The sequence below is a fragment of the Corvus cornix genome, chromosome 1 (assembly GCF_000738735.6).
Source record: "Corvus cornix cornix isolate S_Up_H32 chromosome 1, ASM73873v5, whole genome shotgun sequence".
In the NCBI taxonomy this organism is placed as follows: Eukaryota; Metazoa; Chordata; class Aves; order Passeriformes; family Corvidae; genus Corvus; species Corvus cornix.
The window spans coordinates 68,387,125-68,407,701 of record NC_046332.1 but is presented as its reverse complement, the minus strand read 5'-3'; the positions used below and the strand labels follow the sequence as shown (position 1 = coordinate 68,407,701).

The 20,577-nt window shown below is 35.9% G+C and overlaps 1 protein-coding gene across 18 annotated transcripts in view; it reads left to right on the top strand.

Moving 5' to 3' along the window:
- MYCBP2 (MYC binding protein 2) overlaps window positions 1-20,577 on the top strand; it is a 177,415-nt gene that overhangs the window by 135,492 nt on the left and 21,346 nt on the right. For 11 of the 18 annotated variants that reach the window (XM_039550824.1, XM_039551532.1, XM_039551433.1 and 8 more), the window contains 11 exons: window positions 1,106-1,267; window positions 7,759-7,860; window positions 10,614-12,257; window positions 13,150-13,319; window positions 14,093-14,337; window positions 15,014-15,181; window positions 16,879-17,036; window positions 17,450-17,649; window positions 17,933-18,082; window positions 19,278-19,438; window positions 20,073-20,229. In XM_039550824.1, coding sequence (XP_039406758.1) covers window positions 1,106-1,267; window positions 7,759-7,860; window positions 10,614-12,257; window positions 13,150-13,319; window positions 14,093-14,337; window positions 15,014-15,181; window positions 16,879-17,036; window positions 17,450-17,649; window positions 17,933-18,082; window positions 19,278-19,438; window positions 20,073-20,229 — 3,317 coding nt within the window. The remainder of the gene's footprint in view (window positions 1-1,105; window positions 1,268-7,758; window positions 7,861-10,613; window positions 12,258-13,149; window positions 13,320-14,092; window positions 14,338-15,013; window positions 15,182-16,878; window positions 17,037-17,449; window positions 17,650-17,932; window positions 18,083-19,277; window positions 19,439-20,072; window positions 20,230-20,577) is intronic. The other 7 variants (XM_039551628.1, XM_039551040.1, XM_039551258.1 and 4 more) reach the window with 3 other exon arrangements.

Genomic DNA, 20,577 nt, shown 5'->3' with positions numbered 1-20,577 from the left:
AAACAGTGAAATAAAATTGATTTATTGATTCCTGTAGAAGATTATTTAGAAGGGCATTCCAGCTATTTTCTGGTATTTTTGTCTTATTTTTTAACTCAAATACCAAGAAAATAAATTAACTTAGGAGTTCTTATCAAACTACTGGGTTTGATACATCCACTGGTCTCTCTCTAATTCTTTAAAAAGACAGTTGATAATAATCCCAAAATGTTGTAAATTTCTGGGCTGCAAATTGTGTTAGCTGCTAAATTTTTTTACTAGGTTTTCTACAATGCTGTCAAAATTACAGGAATTCGCAGAATAAAGTGACATTGTTATGATTTGCCTGGTGATGGTTCAAATCTGAGATGCTCTCAAATTCATGGTGTCTCCTACCTCATTTTACTAAGTATACTTCAAGTTACAACATGGTGTGGCCTTCTTACTGAGGCGTCATGTATTTCTAATGCTCACAGAGAGTTTTTTGAAAATTGGCATTCAGAAATTAAAACTTGTTTTTAACATGCTAGTTTTTTGAAGGCCTTCATTTGCCTCGCAACAAATGTAGGTAGTTCTTCAGAAAACCAGTTTCAGTTCTTTTATGGTACTTAGGGGTGTTTTAAATTACCTTCAATTTGACCTCAAAAAGCAGCTTTGACAGAATACTTTCAAAAATATTTGCAAAAATGAGCAAATATTTACCAAAACACTGGCACAGAAATACATTTGCCAAAGGCTAATTACATGTTAGCTTTCCCTTTTCATCAGTTTTTCTAATCTTTTTTCTGCATGTACTGTTGCATGTGTGTATTATTGTAAATGCTAGGGATTTCTGGTTTTTTCTTTGGCTGCTCTTCATTTTTTAGCAAGGCAAATAAAAATCTCTATTTTGAAGTGTTTAAAATAATTGCAGTAGAATATCCATGATCCTTTAAAAACAGTAATTTTATTGCCATGTGTAAAGTGACATTTTTATGTTTAGCCACAACCAGAGTTGAATGTGGCTAAATGAGATTTATGAGCTTTTCTCTATTATCATCATTTAAACTTTGAGTACCAATTTACTCTGCCTTTCTGGAGAATGACAGGTAACAGGTTGTAGTTTTGACTGTTTTGCCCACTACAGGTGACCAACTGAGTGCCATACTGAATTCCATTCAGTCACGGCCAAATCTCCCAGCTCCTTCCATCTTTGATCAAGCTGCAAAACCTCCCTCTTCCCTTGTCCACAGTCCATTTGTGTTCGGACAGCCCCTTTCCTTCCAGCAGCCTCAGCCACAGCTTCAGAGTAAGTTTGTCAGCATTACCTGCCTCATCAGTCCGTTTCTGCAGCTTTGACATTGCTGTTCTCAGTTGCTTACCAGCTACTAATCATCCCACAGTGCACCTTTCTGGTTTTGTTTTTTTAAGTTTTTCATTATTCAGAAGCATGTGAGGTAATGCTCCCAAAGAAGTATACTTGTTCAACTTTAACTTTTATATTGACAATATTTTCGTTTTGTATGTGTTCTTCACTGTAGACAAGTCATGAAAGTGCATTTCCAATATTTTATGCAACTCTGGTTTGTAATTAAGGTAAATATTTCATATAGTAAAAACTGTTGATCATTCTTTTAACATCAAAAATGCACTGCACTAAGTTCATAGGTATTAACTTGTCTTACCTCCTAAACTCCTATTTTTGTCATTGCTCCTAACTTTAGGGATGTAGCTGGACAGTGGGAACAACTTGGCACTACTCATAAGAAATGTTTTGTTAGTTTTCTGTTGGGTGCTCATAGGATTGGCATGGACATGAAAGTTTGCTCCTTGAGGTGAATACCAGCCAACCTGATTACTAATGGGAGGACAGGAAACTGTTTTGGTTTTGATTAATGAAAACGAAAAGCTCAGCATTCATGATGGATAACTGATACTGCACTAAATTCTCTCTTATATGCAGAACAGTTATAGCACAGGTCACAGGAATACTATTGAAGTGACAGTGAAATCCTTCATGTGAGAGCTAGATTAAAATTTCTAATCCGCTTCTACAAGGACTGTCCGAAATACTGACTGCGATCTTCCATAGTTTTGCTGGACTTATATTGCCTTCCTGAGAGCAGAATATTCCAAAACCTACTCAGATAAAACAGCTGATTGCAATGGCATCAGTGCACACTCATTGAGAATTTGTCAAACATTCATTCTTTCCCATCACTTTTAGGTGTTTTTTTCCCTTGTTCAGAGAGGTAAAGTCAGTTATTCAGCTTTGCATCACAAATTAACATAATTGTCTTATTTCACATTTCAGATGATTTGTCCTTTAGCATTTAGACCTATATTGTATGAAGACAAATAGCATTTTTGATTGCCCAACAAGATCTTGCTCAATAGATTTCTGTAAGAGATGTAGATAATCTGTACTCAGTAAGCTGCAGCCATGTTTTGTTTTTTTAATAAGGATCCAATTCAAACAGAAGCCCTTTTTTGTCAGGTATCAGGGCAGCTCTGGTGGTCTACCAAATAAAAAAATGATGAAACTAGAAAAATGCTTCAAATTTATGTCTGATTTGGGACCTTGGCTTAGTATAAGTTCTCAATCAATCTGGTTATTTGCCCTTTCAGAAGGGCAGAAATTGTGGACCTGAACTGGTAATACTGGTGCACTGACTGTGATTTGATACAAGGACGTTTTTTTTCAAAAAGTTTATTATCCAGTGTTAGGTTTAATGCAGATAATGTAAATTACTCACAAAGGAGAGAAATAGTAACATTTTTGTTTTCACAAAATTTAAGAATAATATGGGAGAAAATTTCCTCTTTAAACTTCCTTAGACTATTGCAAACTTGTTAATCCTCCATTTGCAAGTTTATCCAAATTCAACATATTGTCAGGGAGGCCTGTAAGAGTATATCCATATACTTGTTCATTTAGTAGTCTGATGCAGTTAAAATAGAACAGTAACAGGAACTCATTTTAAGTATGCAATTTTAATTCATTATTTCTTAATCACTTTATAACCTCCTGTTACCAAACATGTAATCAAAACTTAAATCCATTAAGCAACATATCCTAAGAGTCCATATCAAGTCAATTAAATTTTTTCCCTAGACATGCTGAGTTTGTTTTAAATTATGTGCTCCATCCTTAAGTGCTTCCTGCAGTAAAGTTAGATTTTAAAATTAAAATGAATGTTTATAGCCAATATACTGTTACATTAAATGGACTAATGATAGTCTGTCTAATAGTTGAAAGAAGTTGTGCCAGCCTAGATTTCCATGTCTTCAGAGGTTATATGCTAAATACCAATCTTGATTGCAAGTCAGCCTAAATACTTCAGTCTACTGTTTGCATTTTCTGTTCTTCCTCAGATATCTCTACCCCTGGGGAGAAATTTTGTTTGGAAGCGTAATTCTGAGAAAAGTTAGGATCCTGCTGAATGCCCTCTAGAATTCCTTAATTTAGATTTTTATAATAGGAAGGAAAATATTGTTCTGATATAAACATACCTTGTGCTGGTGACAGATTATAGTTTTCCTTAGAAGTGTTTGTAGGTAAGTTTTAGGAGGTTTTTCTGTCCTTGAGGTTTGGTTTGCAAATTCATTTAAGGAAGAGGGAAAGGGCTTATCACAACCTTTTATCCTCCAGCACAGTGTCTGGTTATTTTTTTTCAGAAATACTACAGTTTGGGACAGTTGCTACCTGAGATACAATGCTTGAAGAAATAAAAAGTGTCTCTGTTTTTCCTTTCACATCATAAATAAGTAACAACAGTGCTCTGTGTTACATCAAAGAATTTGTTGCAGAAGGGATATTATAAAAATCAAAAGGGAAAACTCTGTTACTCAGTTTTGTGTCACTTGCTATAACTCTGGGAATGGATGATTGTTCTTTCCTGCTTAATTCTTGGCTAATTTTCAGACATGGTTGTACAAGAGAGAGTTTTCTTTTTCCCAGGGACAGATAAAATTAAGGTACTCTTGCCATTTATTTTAATTCTTTGTCAGTCTTGTATGCAACTAAAAGTTCAGAAAAGGTAGAAGAGCTGGCAAAACCTACATGGAGTACAAGAACATTTGTATTGCCTTGGAGCCTTAGCAAGAATTTTTTTTCCATTAAGATCACAAGTTTATGTATGTTTCTTCCTTGAGTATTTGACCAAAACAGGCTGCAATTACTGCAACCTGCTTATGCTTACTTCTGAGAAGTTTGTAAAATCATCAGTGGCAGATTTGCTTGTAACTGCAACCTCCCATAGCCACAAGATCGTTACTGGTTGCTTGATTTATTTGTCAATGAACTTTGTTAAAAGCATAGAAGACTCAAATTGCTGTTTGAGTTCTGAGTGTAGGGGAAGTGTGGAAACCTAGAGGGTCATGGAAGATTTTGTTTTTCAACCTTCAGCAATATGTGCTGGGTCATAAATCTCCCTAGATGTGGCAAGTGTGGGTAACAGGATCTTGGCATGCTGTCCCAGCATCAGTTGCCAAAATGTGACGATTGGCTGTTGACCTCTGAAGTTGAGGAGGGAAGTGTGAGACTTTGCAGTCACCATTAGACCTTTATGCCGTGTTTCCTCACACCTGAGTTGGAACTGCAAATGAGGAATGGGTTTCTGGGCTGAAAAAGCTTTGGATCCCTGTAACTTCTGGTATGTTCACCCTCTTCCAGTGCAGCCCTGGCAGCTTGCTTGAGGTACTGCCTCCTGGTCCAGGCAGAAGCTGCAGTGCTGAGGTGCTGTTCAATAGTGTCCTGTCGGGCTGCTTCCTTTCCAATCCATGCTGCAGAGCTGCAGTCCAGCCATCCATCCAGGAGTTCCTTGATACATCCCTTGTTGTGCAATCAGTTTCTTTTTGGTTTTGTTCCTTTCCCATCTAGGTGCTGGTTAAATTGCACTTAAAACCACAGTGCTTCTCTGTGCATTTTCTAAAACTGTAGAGGGGGCACAAAAGACCAGTGCGCATATGGAGCACATAACCTTTCTTGGTAGTGTTTCAGTAAAATGCAGGGAGAGAATCTTCTCAACCAGGCAATGGTGATCTCTTCTGTGTTGTGCTGAAATGACTTAATCATCAGTTAAACCAATGACAACTGCTGTGGCTGTTTTTTCAGGTGCTGCATATTCCCAAAGCATCATTCCTAAACATTTGAGCTAAATTAAATGGTCTCATAACCTAGACTTTGCAGATTCTATAGGCAAGGATACATAGGAGCATACATTTGTTCAGGTCAACCCAAAACCATCCTTGGGGGGCTGGTATGGTAAAGGTTGGAGGAAGAGTAGAAATTGTGTCAAGCGTTTTTTTTAGAAATAATTTTCTCTTACCACTCTTCAAAAGTTGTAGTCACAAATTAGAAAACATAGAATTCTTTTTTTATCTACCCTTCCAGCACAGGAATGATTCTTTCAGTTAGTAAACTTAAGTGGCTCAAGCATTGGTGTTCCAAACCCCACCTTCGGTACAGAATATTGCTAATATTTTTCTTATGATACCATAGTTCAGCTTTTGCTTTCATTCATTCACTCATTCCCCTACTTCAACTGTATCAAATACTTTTCTCTCTTTTTAATATTCAGACTTCTTTTTTCTTCAGTGCATTCTGGTATTCATGGAAAAATAATTTTTAAAAAGTCTTAGTCCTGGTGTCAGTATGACATTTGGCATTTTCAGGATGTGAAAAGAGATAAATTGATTGCAGTGCTTGAGGAAATTCAACTAACAGCTGTACTGTAGCTTCTGTGTCAGAAAAAGTGAATGAAAGAATACATTGTTTTTGAAGAGGCATCCATTGCTTAGGCAGCACAGCAAAGGCAGGTCAGTGCTTTCCTTCATCGTGATGCAGAAAAGCAGTGGCATTTCAGAAGAAACTTGATCTTAACTCCATTTTCCAGTGACATTTTGCATGTTTGTTACAGCGTTTGTTTAAAGAAAACTCACATGAACCAGTTAGTTGTATGTCTTGCTTCCTAGCTTTCCTCAGATGAAGTAGGTCCAGCTGTTAAAAAACTGCGTTCTGCCATAGAAATTGAATTGCCTCTAATGTCTCCATATTGTGTAGCTTTTCAAGCTGGAGCTGTTTCCATGTTGAAGGAAAGAGCATTACTAAAGGAACACTGTCACATTTGAATGGCTCATGAGACAGGCCTTGCCTGCCTTGTATTTCAAGTCTTTGTAGTTTTTGAGGATGTTTCAAAAAGAGGGAGTCCCAATGAAAATCTTGGTCCCTGAGGCTAACCAGTTATCCTGGGTACATGTAGATTGTCATACTCTTCAACCACAGTCCCCTTGAAATGTAATAGTAGTAGTACATTGGTCTACGCTAGATTACAACATTATAAAATGTAAGTATTCTCAGACACAGAGTGAAAGAATGAAGTATAAATGTGCGTTCATGAAAGTGGATTTAGTAAAGATTTCCTTTAATTATTCATAGAGTGGGATGCTAGTGTATCGAACTGACATTTTTAGGTTTGCCTCTACTGCTATTTTGTGCTCCTAATGTTTGTCTGCCTTTTACCTTTAAAAATTGACAGTGACATCCTGTTACTCAGAAGGTATATAGTTACTATTGGATCTCTCCAAATCATTTGTAGGTATCAGCAGTAGGTAATACTGGTGTTAATGCTGTGTTGAGAACTTAAAGATTAGTTTCTTTTTTTAAAGAATTAAATTCTTAACTTCAAATATATGAATACCTTCTCATTGTAAAGTCTCTAAAACCATAGCTCATTGCATAAGATATCAGGGTTAGTATGTTCATGTGCACAAGTTAGTAAATGTAGTACCAGAACAAAACGATGTCTCAGTTAGTGTAGGAATTGAAATTACGTATTTTCAATACAACTGCCTTAGTTTGTACGAAAGGATGTATCTAAAAGGAGGGTGTCTTCTAACATACACATTTTCTTTACAATTATTACTTCAGTAAGACTTTTACCTTTCTTTTTTCCAAAGCAAGGAATAGGAATTGGAATTAAAACCAGAAAAAAGTAGAAAAATTAGAAAAATAAAATGATAGACTGAAACAAAAAGTCCCTATTATTTCTCTCCAAGTTTCATTGTTTTAGAGCTGTACTTCTAACAGATTTGGTGTCAGTAGACTCTACTGAAATTATCTTGGATGAATCAGAATTTTTCTTAAGTCAAAATTTAAGAGCTGATACAGATCTTTTTTCATGTATGTACTGTTGACACTCATCTACTGCTAGTTATGTCTCTTGTATTGAGGAGCTCCACACTCCGTAAGTGAAGTTTTTTAAAACATAACTTTATTGAGGTGCAATCACTTTTGAAAACAGAGGGTTTTGATGTGTTTAATATATTTTTTTTTTCATTCTTTCTGGTGATTAATGAGACTCCAACACAAATTTTTAGATGTTCTCTAACTGCCACAAAAGAATGTGTAAATTGATCATCTGGAAGGCCATATGGAAGTTCTAAATAATTAGTCACAGAATTTACAGATTAAATGTTAACATTTCAAACCCAGGTTCAGTTCAAAGCTAGACACTCCTGGTTTTTGTAATAAACCATAAATCTCATCAGCTAGCCCCCATATATTACACTTTTAGAGCCTAGAAACTCATACTGAAATCACAGCATTTTTAGATCAAGGAAGCTGATCTACTGCGTTCTACTATGAACTACTGTAATTTAAAACTAATATAGGAATCTAAACACTGAATTCAGAATTATGTAACAAAGAAGATGCATATCATTTGAAATGCTTGTTTTTATCTTTGCTGCTTTTCCATTGAATATGTGCTGCTTCTGTGCAACTGTTTTCCACTGTAGAAACTCCATCCTGCTGCCTTGCTTCTCGTGAGCGTATTTACAAAACTAGTGATGTAGCTGGGCCTGCCTCTGCTATTTCATCTCTCTCTCACAAACTGAAGGGTGGGTATGCATGCCAACATAGCAAGGTTATTCAGATTTTTTTACCTGCAAAATGTTTTGGGTTTGTTTTTTTTCTCCTTCCATTCATTTTCATTTCATTCATGTAATAAAATAATGTTTTGAAAGCGAATGTTCAAGTTTGGTATTTGTTGGGAGCTCATCTGATGTAATCATTCAGTGTTGCCTTCCCGAGTTGCAGCAATTCCATGATGCACAATCTAGCTGTCCCTGCTTTGCAAACAGGAAAGTGACTGTTAATTGAATTACACCTGTTTTCAAACAATAGGCAAAAGAAGTATGTAAGAAGAAACGGGAAACAAAATCTGGGATTTTTTTGCTTGCAGACAAAGAAGCTTGCTATATTATGTGGTTTTTCCTTTGGGAGATTTTTCTTTTTGTGCTGATACCCTAGAATGCTAATTAGGATTATTTACCTGTATATGTGCAAATCCAAACCTTTGGATTTTTTGAAAAACAAGATACTTTTTTGTTGTTTGAAGCTGCTTTTAGGCTATACCATTCATAAGCAGTTTTGTTCTGGATTGTTTTCCTCATTGGTATTTGCTAATCGTTCATGTACTTTAAATCTGATGTTTTGCTGAATGGCTTGAAGTGTTCTATGTCCTCTAAAATGATTGTCGTGTTTTCACTTTTCTCTTTTATGAGAGGCATTCTGTACAAGTTTCTATCTGAAGTATTTTCTCATCTGGAAGACCTTAAATTAATCTTTTCATTTGTTTCTGGGAAAAATGTGTATATGAGTAATTCCAATTTGCATTTCAGAATTAATCTGTCACAAAATAAGCATCTCAAAATAGCTCATCAGTAAAAATGGTGAATAACTAAGCTGGCGTGGTTCAAATGCTTGGACTGATACTTCAGAAACTTCTTTGTTTTTTCTTTTAGCAAGAACAGTCATTTTATAACCCACAATGTACCATGTTATTTCTTGCCTTCCTATTCCATCTCCCCTCTCCAAGTGAAAAACAATTATAGAACTCATAAGAAAAAAGAATAGGCTAGACTCTCGAAACTGATTAGGTTGATAAATACTTGAGATATTTGCATTATATTCTACTGCTTACATTTGATGTATTATTCCTGAATATAGAAAAGTATGAACTTTTCTATAAAAAGAAAAACTTTTCTAAAGTATGAACTTCTGCCATGTCTTGAGAAAGCAGGAGAGATCCTAACCTTTAAGCTTGTTAAATATTCCAGTATTTACCTTCACTTTTTCCTATTGTTCATTTTATTGTAAGATGTTTAAATATGGAAATAGCAAAATAATACTATTTTTGTAAACTGAGGAAGCATCTGGGTTGCTGAATTTTGCTCAAAATTTTTCTGGTTTTTTTTTTTTTTTATACTGTGAGAGATAGTAGTAGGAACAAATTGCATCTATATATTTTCTAGCATAGGGATAAGGGTTTGTGACTGAGAACTGCAAGAAGTTGCTTCAGATCCCATAATGCAGAAGAAAGTAAACACTGATTTCACAGCTTCTAATATTTAAGGTACTAGATAAAAGGTGATGTCTGTCCTGTTCCCATTAGAAATCAAGGCCTGAATTTGCAAATGTTCTCTGATTAATTGAAAATTTATTTTTCAACAAATAATTGCTTTTCCAAAATTTGCCCAGACAAGTGCAAGCAACCTTTTAATATCTAGAAAAGTAAAATATTCCTAAGTACTGTGTCCTCATTCTGCAGGCATTACTAGGGAAACACTTTTCGTGTTTAATTAGTGAAAACCCACCCAAATCAGAAGGCTTTTAACTCAACTCAAGATTTTGCAGTGTTAGGATTTATGGAGGGACAGCTGTATTAACTGCTGCATTGCTTACCAGTAATTTCCATATTGCTTGAATTAATTTTCAAAATACCATTCTACAAGAGAGACTTGGCTCACAGAGGTATTAGAGGCAGATTGCCTTAGTAAGCTACTTTTTGCATATCGTTGTTTTGGATGTACTTTGTAGTAAACTACCTGTAGTTCTTACAGCTCTGTAGATTAATAGATGTACAAAGTCAATGTGCATAGGAGCAATAAATTAGTGCATCAAAGTAAGAGGACATCACTGACCAGAGTTGGCCATTTAACTTAGAGGTTGAAAAAAGTGGGTTTGTTGTTTTGGGGGGAGTTTAAAGTGTTGTGGTAGCAGAACATGGGTAGATTGTGGTCTTAAGAAAGTAGACTCCTCAGATTATCAATTTGAGTAGTTTTGAGCGCATTTGCAAGCCTCTTGCCCAATTTGCCTTATTAACAGTGTTTACTTCCTACAATTCCTGACTTTTGAGCGTTAAAGAAAATAAATTTAGCCATACATTTGATCTCTGTGCAAGTCTTCTCTTGCAGTCAGCCTGTCACAGGTTGAGATAATAGATAAATAGTCCCTGGTTTCTGTTGCAACTGTGGTAAACTTAGTTAACTCCTGGAATCTTGCCTAAGGATGGAAATCGCGCTTCTTTTACTGGTGTTTTGTAGAAAGAGTGAACGCTCCTTTTGATACCTCCACAGTAGTGTTTTCTCTGTAAAATCTTCCTAACATTTGTTTCTGTGTATCCTTGGGAAAAGAAATATATTGAAAGTATTCTAGGGGGAAAGAGATCCCTTCATATTTCCTTTCATGTTGATGTGAACTGAAGCATGTGTTTGATCTTTATCTTGTGTTCGGGTCTTTAGTCCTTGTTTTGTATTATTAAAGGTGTCACTGTCAACATGTAACAATTCAATTATAAAATATTACACAGGTGACCGAATGAATTTCACAGGAGCTGCTAGACCGATTTCTCCAGCAGGAAAATCAGACATGTCATCAAAACACCGAGCTGACTGCAGGTCACCCAAGCTTGATGTGCGAATGAACAGAGCTGCTGCCGAGCAGAAGAAACCCAGAAATACTGACAGCTTATCAGCCAGTGAGTGTCTGATGCTGAAATCAGACGCTGCAAAGTTGCGGTCAGACTCACACAGCAGGTCTTTGTCACCAAATCATAACACTTTGCAAACACTAAAAACTGATGGAAGAACAACTCCTGGTCTGAGAGCTGAATCTCCAGGGCCAGGAACCCGGTCGTCCTCTCCAAAGACAAAGACACTTACAGGCGTTAGATCTGGTGCTAGTTCTCCACGATCCTCATCACCCAATGACAAAGCTCTACCTCAGAAAGCTTCATCCCCTGTAAAAACAAAGCTTGATCCTCCTCGAGAACGCTCCAAATCAGATTCTTACACCTTAGATCCAGACACCCTTCGCAAAAAGAAAGTGCCACTAACAGAACCCTTAAGGGGGAGGTCCACTTCACCCAAACCAAAAATTATTGCAAAAGATGGAAAACCTGTATCAGAACCTGAAAATAGAGCTCCTTCCCCTCATGTCGTACAAGAAAATCTTCACAGTGAGGTGGTTGAAGTCTGTACTTCAAGTACTTTAAAGACTGACAGCATTACAGATACCACCTGTGAAGACAACACTGAATTCAGAAGTCTGGACGATGGTTCTAATAAAGTTCATTTCAGCATTGGAAAAGCACCACTGAAGGATGAGCAAGACATGAGAGCATCTCCGAAAGTGAGCCGTAAATGTGCTGGCAGGCACACAAGACCCAAAAAGGAAAAATCCAACTTCCTTTTCAAAGGAGATGGATCAAAGCCCGTAGAGCCTGCCAAGCAAGCAATGTCACCTTCTGTTGCAGAATGTGCTCGAGCTGTATTTGCCGCATTTCTTTGGCATGAAGGAATAGTTCATGATGCTATGGCATGCTCATCTTTTTTGAAGTTTAATCCAGAACTGTCCAAGGAGCATGCACCCATACGAAGCAGTCTTACCCAACAACCTGCAGAGGAAAAAGAAACCAAGTTGAAAAATAGACATTCGTTGGAAATATCATCTGCTCTTAACATGTTCAACATCTCACCTCACGGACCAGATATATCAAAAATGGGTAGCATCAATAAAAACAAAGTCCTCTCAATGTTGAAAGAACCACCTCTGCATGAAAAGTGTGAGGATGGAAAAACTGAAACTACCTCCTTTGAAACATCCAGTCATCACACAATAAAATCCAAATCTCCTCTTCCATTAACGCTGCAGCACTTAGTAGCTTTCTGGGAAGATATTTCTTTAGCAACTATTAAAGCAGCTTCCCAAAACATGATTTTTCCAAGTCCTGGTTCTTGTGCAGTGTTAAAGAAGAAGGAAAGTGACAAAGATAACAAGAAAGCTAAAAAGGAGAAAAAGAAAAAAGAAAAGGTTGAGACTAGGCCAAGGGGAAATCTTTTTGGTGAGATGGCCCAGCTTGCAGTGGGAGGACCTGAAAAAGACACCATCTGCGAGTTGTGTGGAGAATCCCATCCATATCCAGTGACTTACCACATGAGACAAGCTCATCCAGGTAAGACTCCATATTTTTAATTCCCATGTCAATCCATAAAGTACATTTCACACATGTGTTCTGGTATTAGTTACTGCTATGAAAATGTGTCAGGCTATCTTTTCTATTATGTACACTAAATTAAAAGTTATACTTGCATACAGATTATTTGCACATCTTTGTGTATAATTTTAAGTAGTTATGGATCTAAAGTTCCAAAGTTGTTTGAAACAAGGTCAAAATAATGCTCGGACTTTACAGTAGCTGTTCAGAAACATGCCATTTTTTACACATTAGGATTTGAAACTGTGCTGAGAAAATGGAAAATAAAAAGTTAGATTGATCAGTCAGAGTTTCTACATTGCCAGAAGTTTTCTGTTACTGTTCCACTGTCAAGAGTAGAAAACTTCTGTCTGCTGTGTCAATACTGGGTATCAGTGACTTAATTTTTTTGGTGTACTTGTTGGTATGTACTTTTTTTAGTTCTGTGTGCAAAGTTAAAGTCCTGAATCTTTCTGAGGAACTCTAATCAGCAAAAGAATGCACTCCATTCCCTCTTAAGCTTTGTTGGCTAGGAGGCAAGGTTTTTATGTTTGTTTAATTACAGATATTGTTGGCTAACTTACAATCCTGACCCTACCATCACATAGCTGTCTGAATAGGGAGCTGTTCATGCTTTGGACAAGTTCATTATAAAAACTTGAAAACTACAATGTATTTGGATTCTTTGGACACTGGTGGGAAACATGGGCACGAACCTTGTTTTGTAACCAGTTCCGACATACAGAAAAGTAGAAAATTAGGCCGGGAAAAGCATCTCCCTTTCTCCCCTCATCCCTCTCTTACAGCAATAAATAATAGAATAAGAATCCTCCTTTTGAAATAACTAGTTCTCACCTTTCCCCTGATGTAGGTTGTGGCCGCTATGCAGGTGGCCAAGGTTACAACAGCATTGGGCACTTCTGTGGAGGATGGGCTGGGAATTGTGGCGATGGTGGCATTGGAGGGAGCACGTGGTATTTGGTGTGCGACCGATGCAGGGAAAAGTATCTCCGTGAAAAGCAAGCAGCAGCAAGAGAGAAGGTATTTTCAGCTCCTATGTTTAGCTGTCTATCTGCTTAATAGTGCTGTGTTCACAACTTGAAAAGAAGGGCTAGTTTAAGATACTTGGAATTTCATAATTTGGAAAGTTTTGGATTATCCTCTTATCCTCATTGATAGGTTTAAGATAATAAAATAGAAACTTTGCTGGCTTCTGACTGGATTTCTTCTCTTCAGATGATAGTGTTCTCAAATTTGTAAAGTAATTTCATTTTTTATCCCAATATAACCACAGGATTGAATGTAATAATTAATTATTTTAAGTATCTGTCAGTTTATTTAACTTTGAATGGTTTTATTTGTTTGCTAAAATGAGTGCTGTTTTAACTCCATGTTTATAGTTTCTTTAATGATCCTAATAATCTCGATCATTGGATACAAGATACCACTAGAGCAGTTTTTAATGGGAATAGCACAAAAGGTTTTTTTCTTATATTGGTCTTCAAGGACTAACTTCAAATTCTTGCTTAAAGTATGCAAATATATTGATGTTTTAAGGTAAGCAGAACAATGCTATTTTAACTTTATTTTTTAAACTAAACTTTTTGATACTTTTTGCATGCGAAATTAATCCTGAGGTAAATATCAAAACTCTGAACTGTTTATTAAATGTTTGCAAAGGTAGGACAGTAATAGAAATGTGTTTTGTCATAGAAGGTATTTTACAACCGGTAGAATTAAGCAGCTGTAGTATAAGCTAAGTTGTCAGATTTTCCTGTGGTGAATTCAATTATACCTTATTTAAATTTATCTAGATTAAACAGTCTAGGAGAAAACCAATGCAAGTTAAGACACCTCGTGCCTTGCCAACTATGGAAGCTCATCAAGTGATTAAAGCCAATGCACTGTATTTACTGTCACTGAGTAGTGCTGCTGAGCCCAGTATCCTCTGCTACCACCCTGCAAAAGCATTCCAGTCTCAACTTCCCAGTCTCAAAGAAGGAATTTCTGAAGACTTTCCCATTAAGATGCCATGTCTCTATCTGCAGACATTGGCAAGGTAATGAAAGGAAGTGTGTGAATATTGATTTTAACACTCATCTATGTATAGTATTGGATAAATGTGTGTGTAAACTAAACTAAAACTTACAAAGAAAAATACATCTTTTCCTAATTCTTTATGATTCTTTTTCTTCTATCTGTTTTGATCTGTGATCTTGTTCAATTTTTTAGATTGTATTCTCTCCTAGAGTCAGATATGCCCTAAGTAGCTTTCAGATGCTAAATATTTTATAACAGTTCCATTTCTGTCCAAAGAATTCATAATTTCCAAAAGAGTTTAACTTTGTATGTTAGTAGCAGACATATGTGCTACTTCTTTCACAGCTGAAAATAGTAAGAAGGAAACCAGAAGAGTTGTTCTTTCTTGGTGTTTCTAAGTAAATTTCACTGTAGTGTCCCGTGTTTATGTTGGGTAGACGTTTGGACCTAAAATACATTCTGGGAATACCTAATGAAAATACTAAAAGATAGAAAAGGGTGATCCCCACTCCCTGTTGGTCGAAAATGCCACTGTATTTTCCATGAACACTTTAAAGTCACAACCAGCTTAAAAGTATTAATAAGTGAAGAGTAAACGAATAGCATTGGCTGATGAAGTGTATTGGCAAATGACTTGTGTGTGTTTCAGCAATTTTTAATCTTTAATCCTAATTTAAAAATCTAATTTGGTGTAGGCATCATCATGAAAATTTTGTTGGGTACCAGGATGACAACCTCTTCCAGGATGAGATGAGATACTTGCGCTCAACTTCAGTACCTGCACCGTACATCTCCGTTACTCCTGATGCAAGCCCTAATGTCTTTGAAGAGCCAGAGAGTAACATGAAATCTATGCCCCCAAGGTACTTCCTTGTAATTCTAGGTACTACGTACAAATGTTAAAGTAGTAGCATAACACCAATTTAAAAAAAGGAAAAAAAAGGAAAACATTGCTGCAGTTAAGAAGCTAAAGTATCGCATCAGTCTCAGAAATGGCAGCATAAAAGCCAAAAGCATATGAAGCTGTAGTTAGGAAATTTTCAGTGAATCATCAAGTATCAGGTATATTTTCAATTGTTAGCAGTGGAATATGTTTGAATATGTAAATATGCAAGGAATATACAAATCAGAACTTAAACTTTTTACTGTATTTCCAACCAATTCCTTCTCTCTAGAAAGAGAAGTTTGGGTTTACAACCCAAATATGAAAAAAATTTGTTCAGTTGATAAGGGCTCTTAGCATACAGGGAAATTTATCCATAGCCTCTACTTCAGGCCTGCTTATTTCCCCATAGAGACAATTTTTCCAGAATCTACAGAACTGAAGAAGTGATCTAAAGATTATAATCCAAGGACTGTAACTGTTGCAAACTCCTTGAAAATGTAGCAGGTTTTTTTGACTGTACATCTATTCTTTATCACAACTGATTGAGTGCAGATTAATGGCCTTTTTGAAAGGAAGTAGCTGGTGTTCTCCTTTCAGGATTTCCTTCAGAAGGGAAATTTGAACAGGAGGAAATTTCATTACCTTACACTTTTCAAAGCAGATGTTCCTGCTTTGTTCTGTGGGACATAAAAATGTCACTGAAGAAATGGCAATGCTATCTAGGACCAAGAGTGCTAGATGGTTTCTGTCAGGTTAAGCCATCTTCTTATCTCATTAACTTCACTGTGATCTAATTCAAGCAGGTATAAAAATTTTTGTTTCCCCAGGGAAAAAATGGCTCTTTAATGGCTTGTTAATAATAGTCCAGAATCTACTTAGATGCTCAGTGTTTTCAGATGTCAGTGATTCCTCATATTATAGTGAGGATGTAGTGAAGAGAAAATTTGCTTTTAATTTGTTTTTATTTCAATTTGTTGTATTTCATACTGACTGCACAAATAGTTTATTGGAATACTACAATCTATAATGTAGTCTTTTCAGAAATAGAACTTTTCTAACAAAACTCCTTAAGAGTGCATCATATTGGTATATTCCTTTATTAAAACTGTGGACACCATGGTCTCCTGAGGCCTGTAGGGACAGCATAAGCTGGGAGTCCTTCTGCAGACTGTAAGAAGTCCACTGAAGGTAAGGAGTAAAACATGTCAGAGGTATAGCTGTAGCAATTCAAATTTGACTTTAAGGCTAATGGTGTTAGAAACTATTACTTTACATAAAGTTCTAAATTTCAGTTGGCTTGCATATTAAAAATTCACTTCATAGATGTTTTCACATGCATTCTCAGAGAAGAAGTTTGGTCTGAAACTTCAATTTAGGCATGATCTGAATGTGTGTATCTCTCTAAAAGAAATACCTAAATTCTTGGAAGTCATCGTGTCCATCATTACATTTGTTTATAAAGCACTTGCATGCTTTTTCACCATGTGTAATTCTAATATGTGCTCTTTCTTTTCCAGCATTTAACAGTTAATAGGTACATAAGACAAAGTTTCATGCAGTAGTAGTAACATTGTGATTATGAAATGCATGTATCCTTATTATTTATTGGTGTATAATTCATATGTACTCTATATATTTGTTAATGGGTGTATTACTTCACTGATTTCTTCGTAGTTTGGAAACGAGTCCAATAACAGATACAGATCTTGCAAAGCGCACAGTCTTTCAGAGATCATACTCAGTTGTTGCATCAGAATATGACAAGCAGCACTCAATTTTGCCAGCACGTGTAAAGGCAATCCCCAGGAGACGAGTCAACAGTGGAGATGCGGGTAAGAGCACAGACATCAGAAGCAGGGAAAAACTATTCAAGGATTTGCAATTCTTCTTGGAAACTGTAGACAAATATATCTTTTTTAAATATATCTAGTGACTTTTTAGTTATAAAACAAACTAATTGTAAACATTAGGTGTTTGTTAATTGGCACAGAATTAGCTCAAGATTGGCTTAGGATTTACTGTAATTCTGAAATGTGTGGTGAATCTTCTGTGCCTGATTTAAAAGTGAAGGTGTTTTCTTTCTCAGTTGAAGCATCATTTTTCCATATTGCTTTTTTAATGCAATTTTCTCTCAGAAAAAAGAATCAATTCTAAAAGTGCTTTATTGCTTTTCATTTTTACTGTGGCTATGAAATTGAAATGGACAAGGAATCTAATGTATCCATATTTTTATGCTTTTGAATAGAAGTGGGGTCCTCTCTCCTGAGACATCCATCTCCTGAACTTTCTCGGTTAATCTCCGCCCACAGCTCTCTTTCCAAAGGAGAGAGAAATTTCCAGTGGCCAGTATTGGCATTTGTAATCCAACATCATGATCTGGAAGGACTTGAAATAGCAATGAAACAAGCCTTACGGAAATCTGCTTGCCGAGTCTTTGCCATGGAGGTATTAATGTACTGATGGATCTTGTATGATTAAAATAAGATGGTTGTAAATTCTGTCTTGGAACTTTTTTTTTTTAAGATTATGCTATGTTCCCTGTAATATAATTGTCATTTTAATAAACTGTTTTAGCTACAGAGCAGTGACATCTTACTTGAAGACCTTTGCGTTATCATTTGCCTGTCCAAACCATTAGTGCACCTCCTTAACATAAATGGTTTAGGAAATGGTTTTACTCCAGAGTTGCTTAACCAGTTGGTAACTCCTTGTATGTAATCTGTTTTAGGCTTTCAACTGGCTTCTGTGTAATGTCATTCAAACAACTTCTCTTCATGATATTTTATGGCATTTTGTGGCTTCCCTGACTCCTGCACCTGTAGAGCCTGAAGAAGAAGAGGATGAAGAAAATAAATCAAATAAAGAAAATGCAGAACAAGTAAGTGAGGTTCTGCACTCCTTTTCATCTCTGCTGGTTTTGTAGGCAAATTAGAAATATTTTTATGGGCAAAAAAGATTCCTTAATCCTCTCACTGTGAAACAAAACCTTAAATTGTAGTTGAACTCATTTTGTAGACATAGATTAATTTTTCTTCTAAATCGTGAGATTCTGTGTGCTAATGAATTACATGGTCTTTTAATGCATTATTTTTGAGTATTCGTGGAAAATAAGAAAGCAAAAAAGCACAAGCACATTGCTAATCCATTAAAAAAATTGTCAGTTTGCTTTTTATTCTTCCTTAGCCCTGCAAAGAGAAGAGAGAAAAAATATTTTTTAAAGAAACTTTGTGGTTTATTTTACTCTATTTCAGTGTTCTAAGAAAAGTCCATAGTTAATAATGAAAATGCATAGTTAATTTATGTACTGCTGTGTATGTGTGTATATATAAATAAGTAATTACGTGCACTAGGTATACTTAATTTAGTGATCTGAGAAAAATCTGTAGTTAGTTCTGAAAATGTAGCATGTAAAATAGTATAGTCTAACATATCACACATCCAAAAGATATCTTCATACAACCTCTTCTAGACTTAGCTCTGATTTAAAACCTTATCATGTCCACAAAGAATAGCTCAAAAAAATCATGCTAGTGCTGTTAATAAGTCAGGGTAATCTTCTATCACTTGAAATCTAATCCAGTTTTGAAATGAGATGGTCTGAAAGTAGTCTTTTCAGCAGTGTAACCTGGTACACTGCTTTTCCAGGTACTGACACACCTTAACTAAGAATTTCTACTTTCACATCTAATGAAATGCAGCAACTGATAACACTAGTTTAGCTATCAAGTTTGCTATGGCTGGATTTTGCTGCTCAGACAAAGTTGGTTTCAACAGCTGGAGTATGTTATTTATTTCTGGCTTGTTTCTTTGTTTTCAAATTATTGCAGTGTAATGTTTCACATCTTTAAATGATGAAATATGTGTGGCAGTATACAATATACTTTCCAAGTTCCCTGTTTGAGGGTTAAGTGTAACTTAATGTAAAAATCCTCTGACAGGAGCTGCGTCAAGTTCACATTCATTGTTAGATTGTTGCAGTTACTCTTAAAGCAAATAGCATAAATGTTTTTGTTTACTTAACCTTTTTCTCTCAGAAAGTCTGTTAATAACATACAAATTGCTTTGCACTGTAGGAAAAAGATACAAGAGTGTGTGAACACCCTCTGTCAGATATAGTGATTGCTGGGGAAGCGGCTCACCCCTTACCCCACACTTTCCATCGCCTTCTTCAGACAATCTCTGATCTTATGATGTCTCTTCCCAGTGGTAGTGCATTACAGCAAATGGCCTTAAGGTAAGCACAAATCAAGAAAATTCTTGAAAAGGCTGGAAATGTTGTAGAATTACAGTTAAAAGATTTTGCAGTGTAAGTAGGATGCTTGAAAACTTTGTTCGAGAAGGAGCATGTCTATCCTTACCACTAGGAAAGAGATACATAGAAGACACAGATATCTGTTTATACATATAAATAATAACCTAAAAAACTTTTTTGAGAGAACTGTACTTGCTTTTAAATTCTATACTGTGTCCACTGTGAAAAAGAAAGCATCTTACAGAATAATACGGTAGGATCTGCATGTATGTGCGTGGTGGTGTAGTGCCCTCTGCTCAGAAATCTGTCACCTGGATGGTATCTTTAAACTTTGAGACTTTTTCTGTGTGTCTGTCTCAAAGACACAAAATGAATAATAATGGTTTGTTATTATATATTATAATTATATTATTAATTTACTATTAAAATTCTAAGGAAAGTTTATTCCTGCTTTCCTCAAAATGGTGCACTAGAAGCACTTGAGATCCTGCAAATTTTGAAGTTAAATGTTTATAGAAAATATTTTGAGAAGCAAAAACGTATTTAATATTTTCATTGGTAAGTTGTGTCTTTTAACAGCAGTCAAAATTTCAAAGTCCTCTAAATGTGCTTTCAGGTGCTGGAGTCTTAAATTCAAACAATCTGATCACCAGTTTCTGCACCAGAGCAATGTTTTCCATCATATCAACAATATTTTGTCTAAATCTGATGATGGAGATAGTGAAGAGAGTTTTAGTATCAGCGTTCAGTCTGGTTTTGAAGTCATGAATCAGGCAAGTATTACAGCTCTGCCTCAGAAGCAGAGATCATTTGTGAACAGTCTGTACTTCCAATGATGATTCTCTTTAAATTATAAGATTCCTTATTGCAATGCTGTATTTTCTCAAACATATCTCCGTTTGGGATCTTGTTCCTGCTATTTAGGCTCTCATATTTAGCTTCAGAGGTTTAAGTGTTGACCATTAGCCTGTATATCACTCAAACCTAAATTTTGGAGCAGTGCTTGAAAGTGCTTGTTTGCAACTGAAGTTTTTGGGGAATGTTTTGGAGTCCGTTGTGTCATGGAATTAGTTAACTTTTTAAATATTGTGTACTTCCAGTTCTTCTTTACATACATCTTT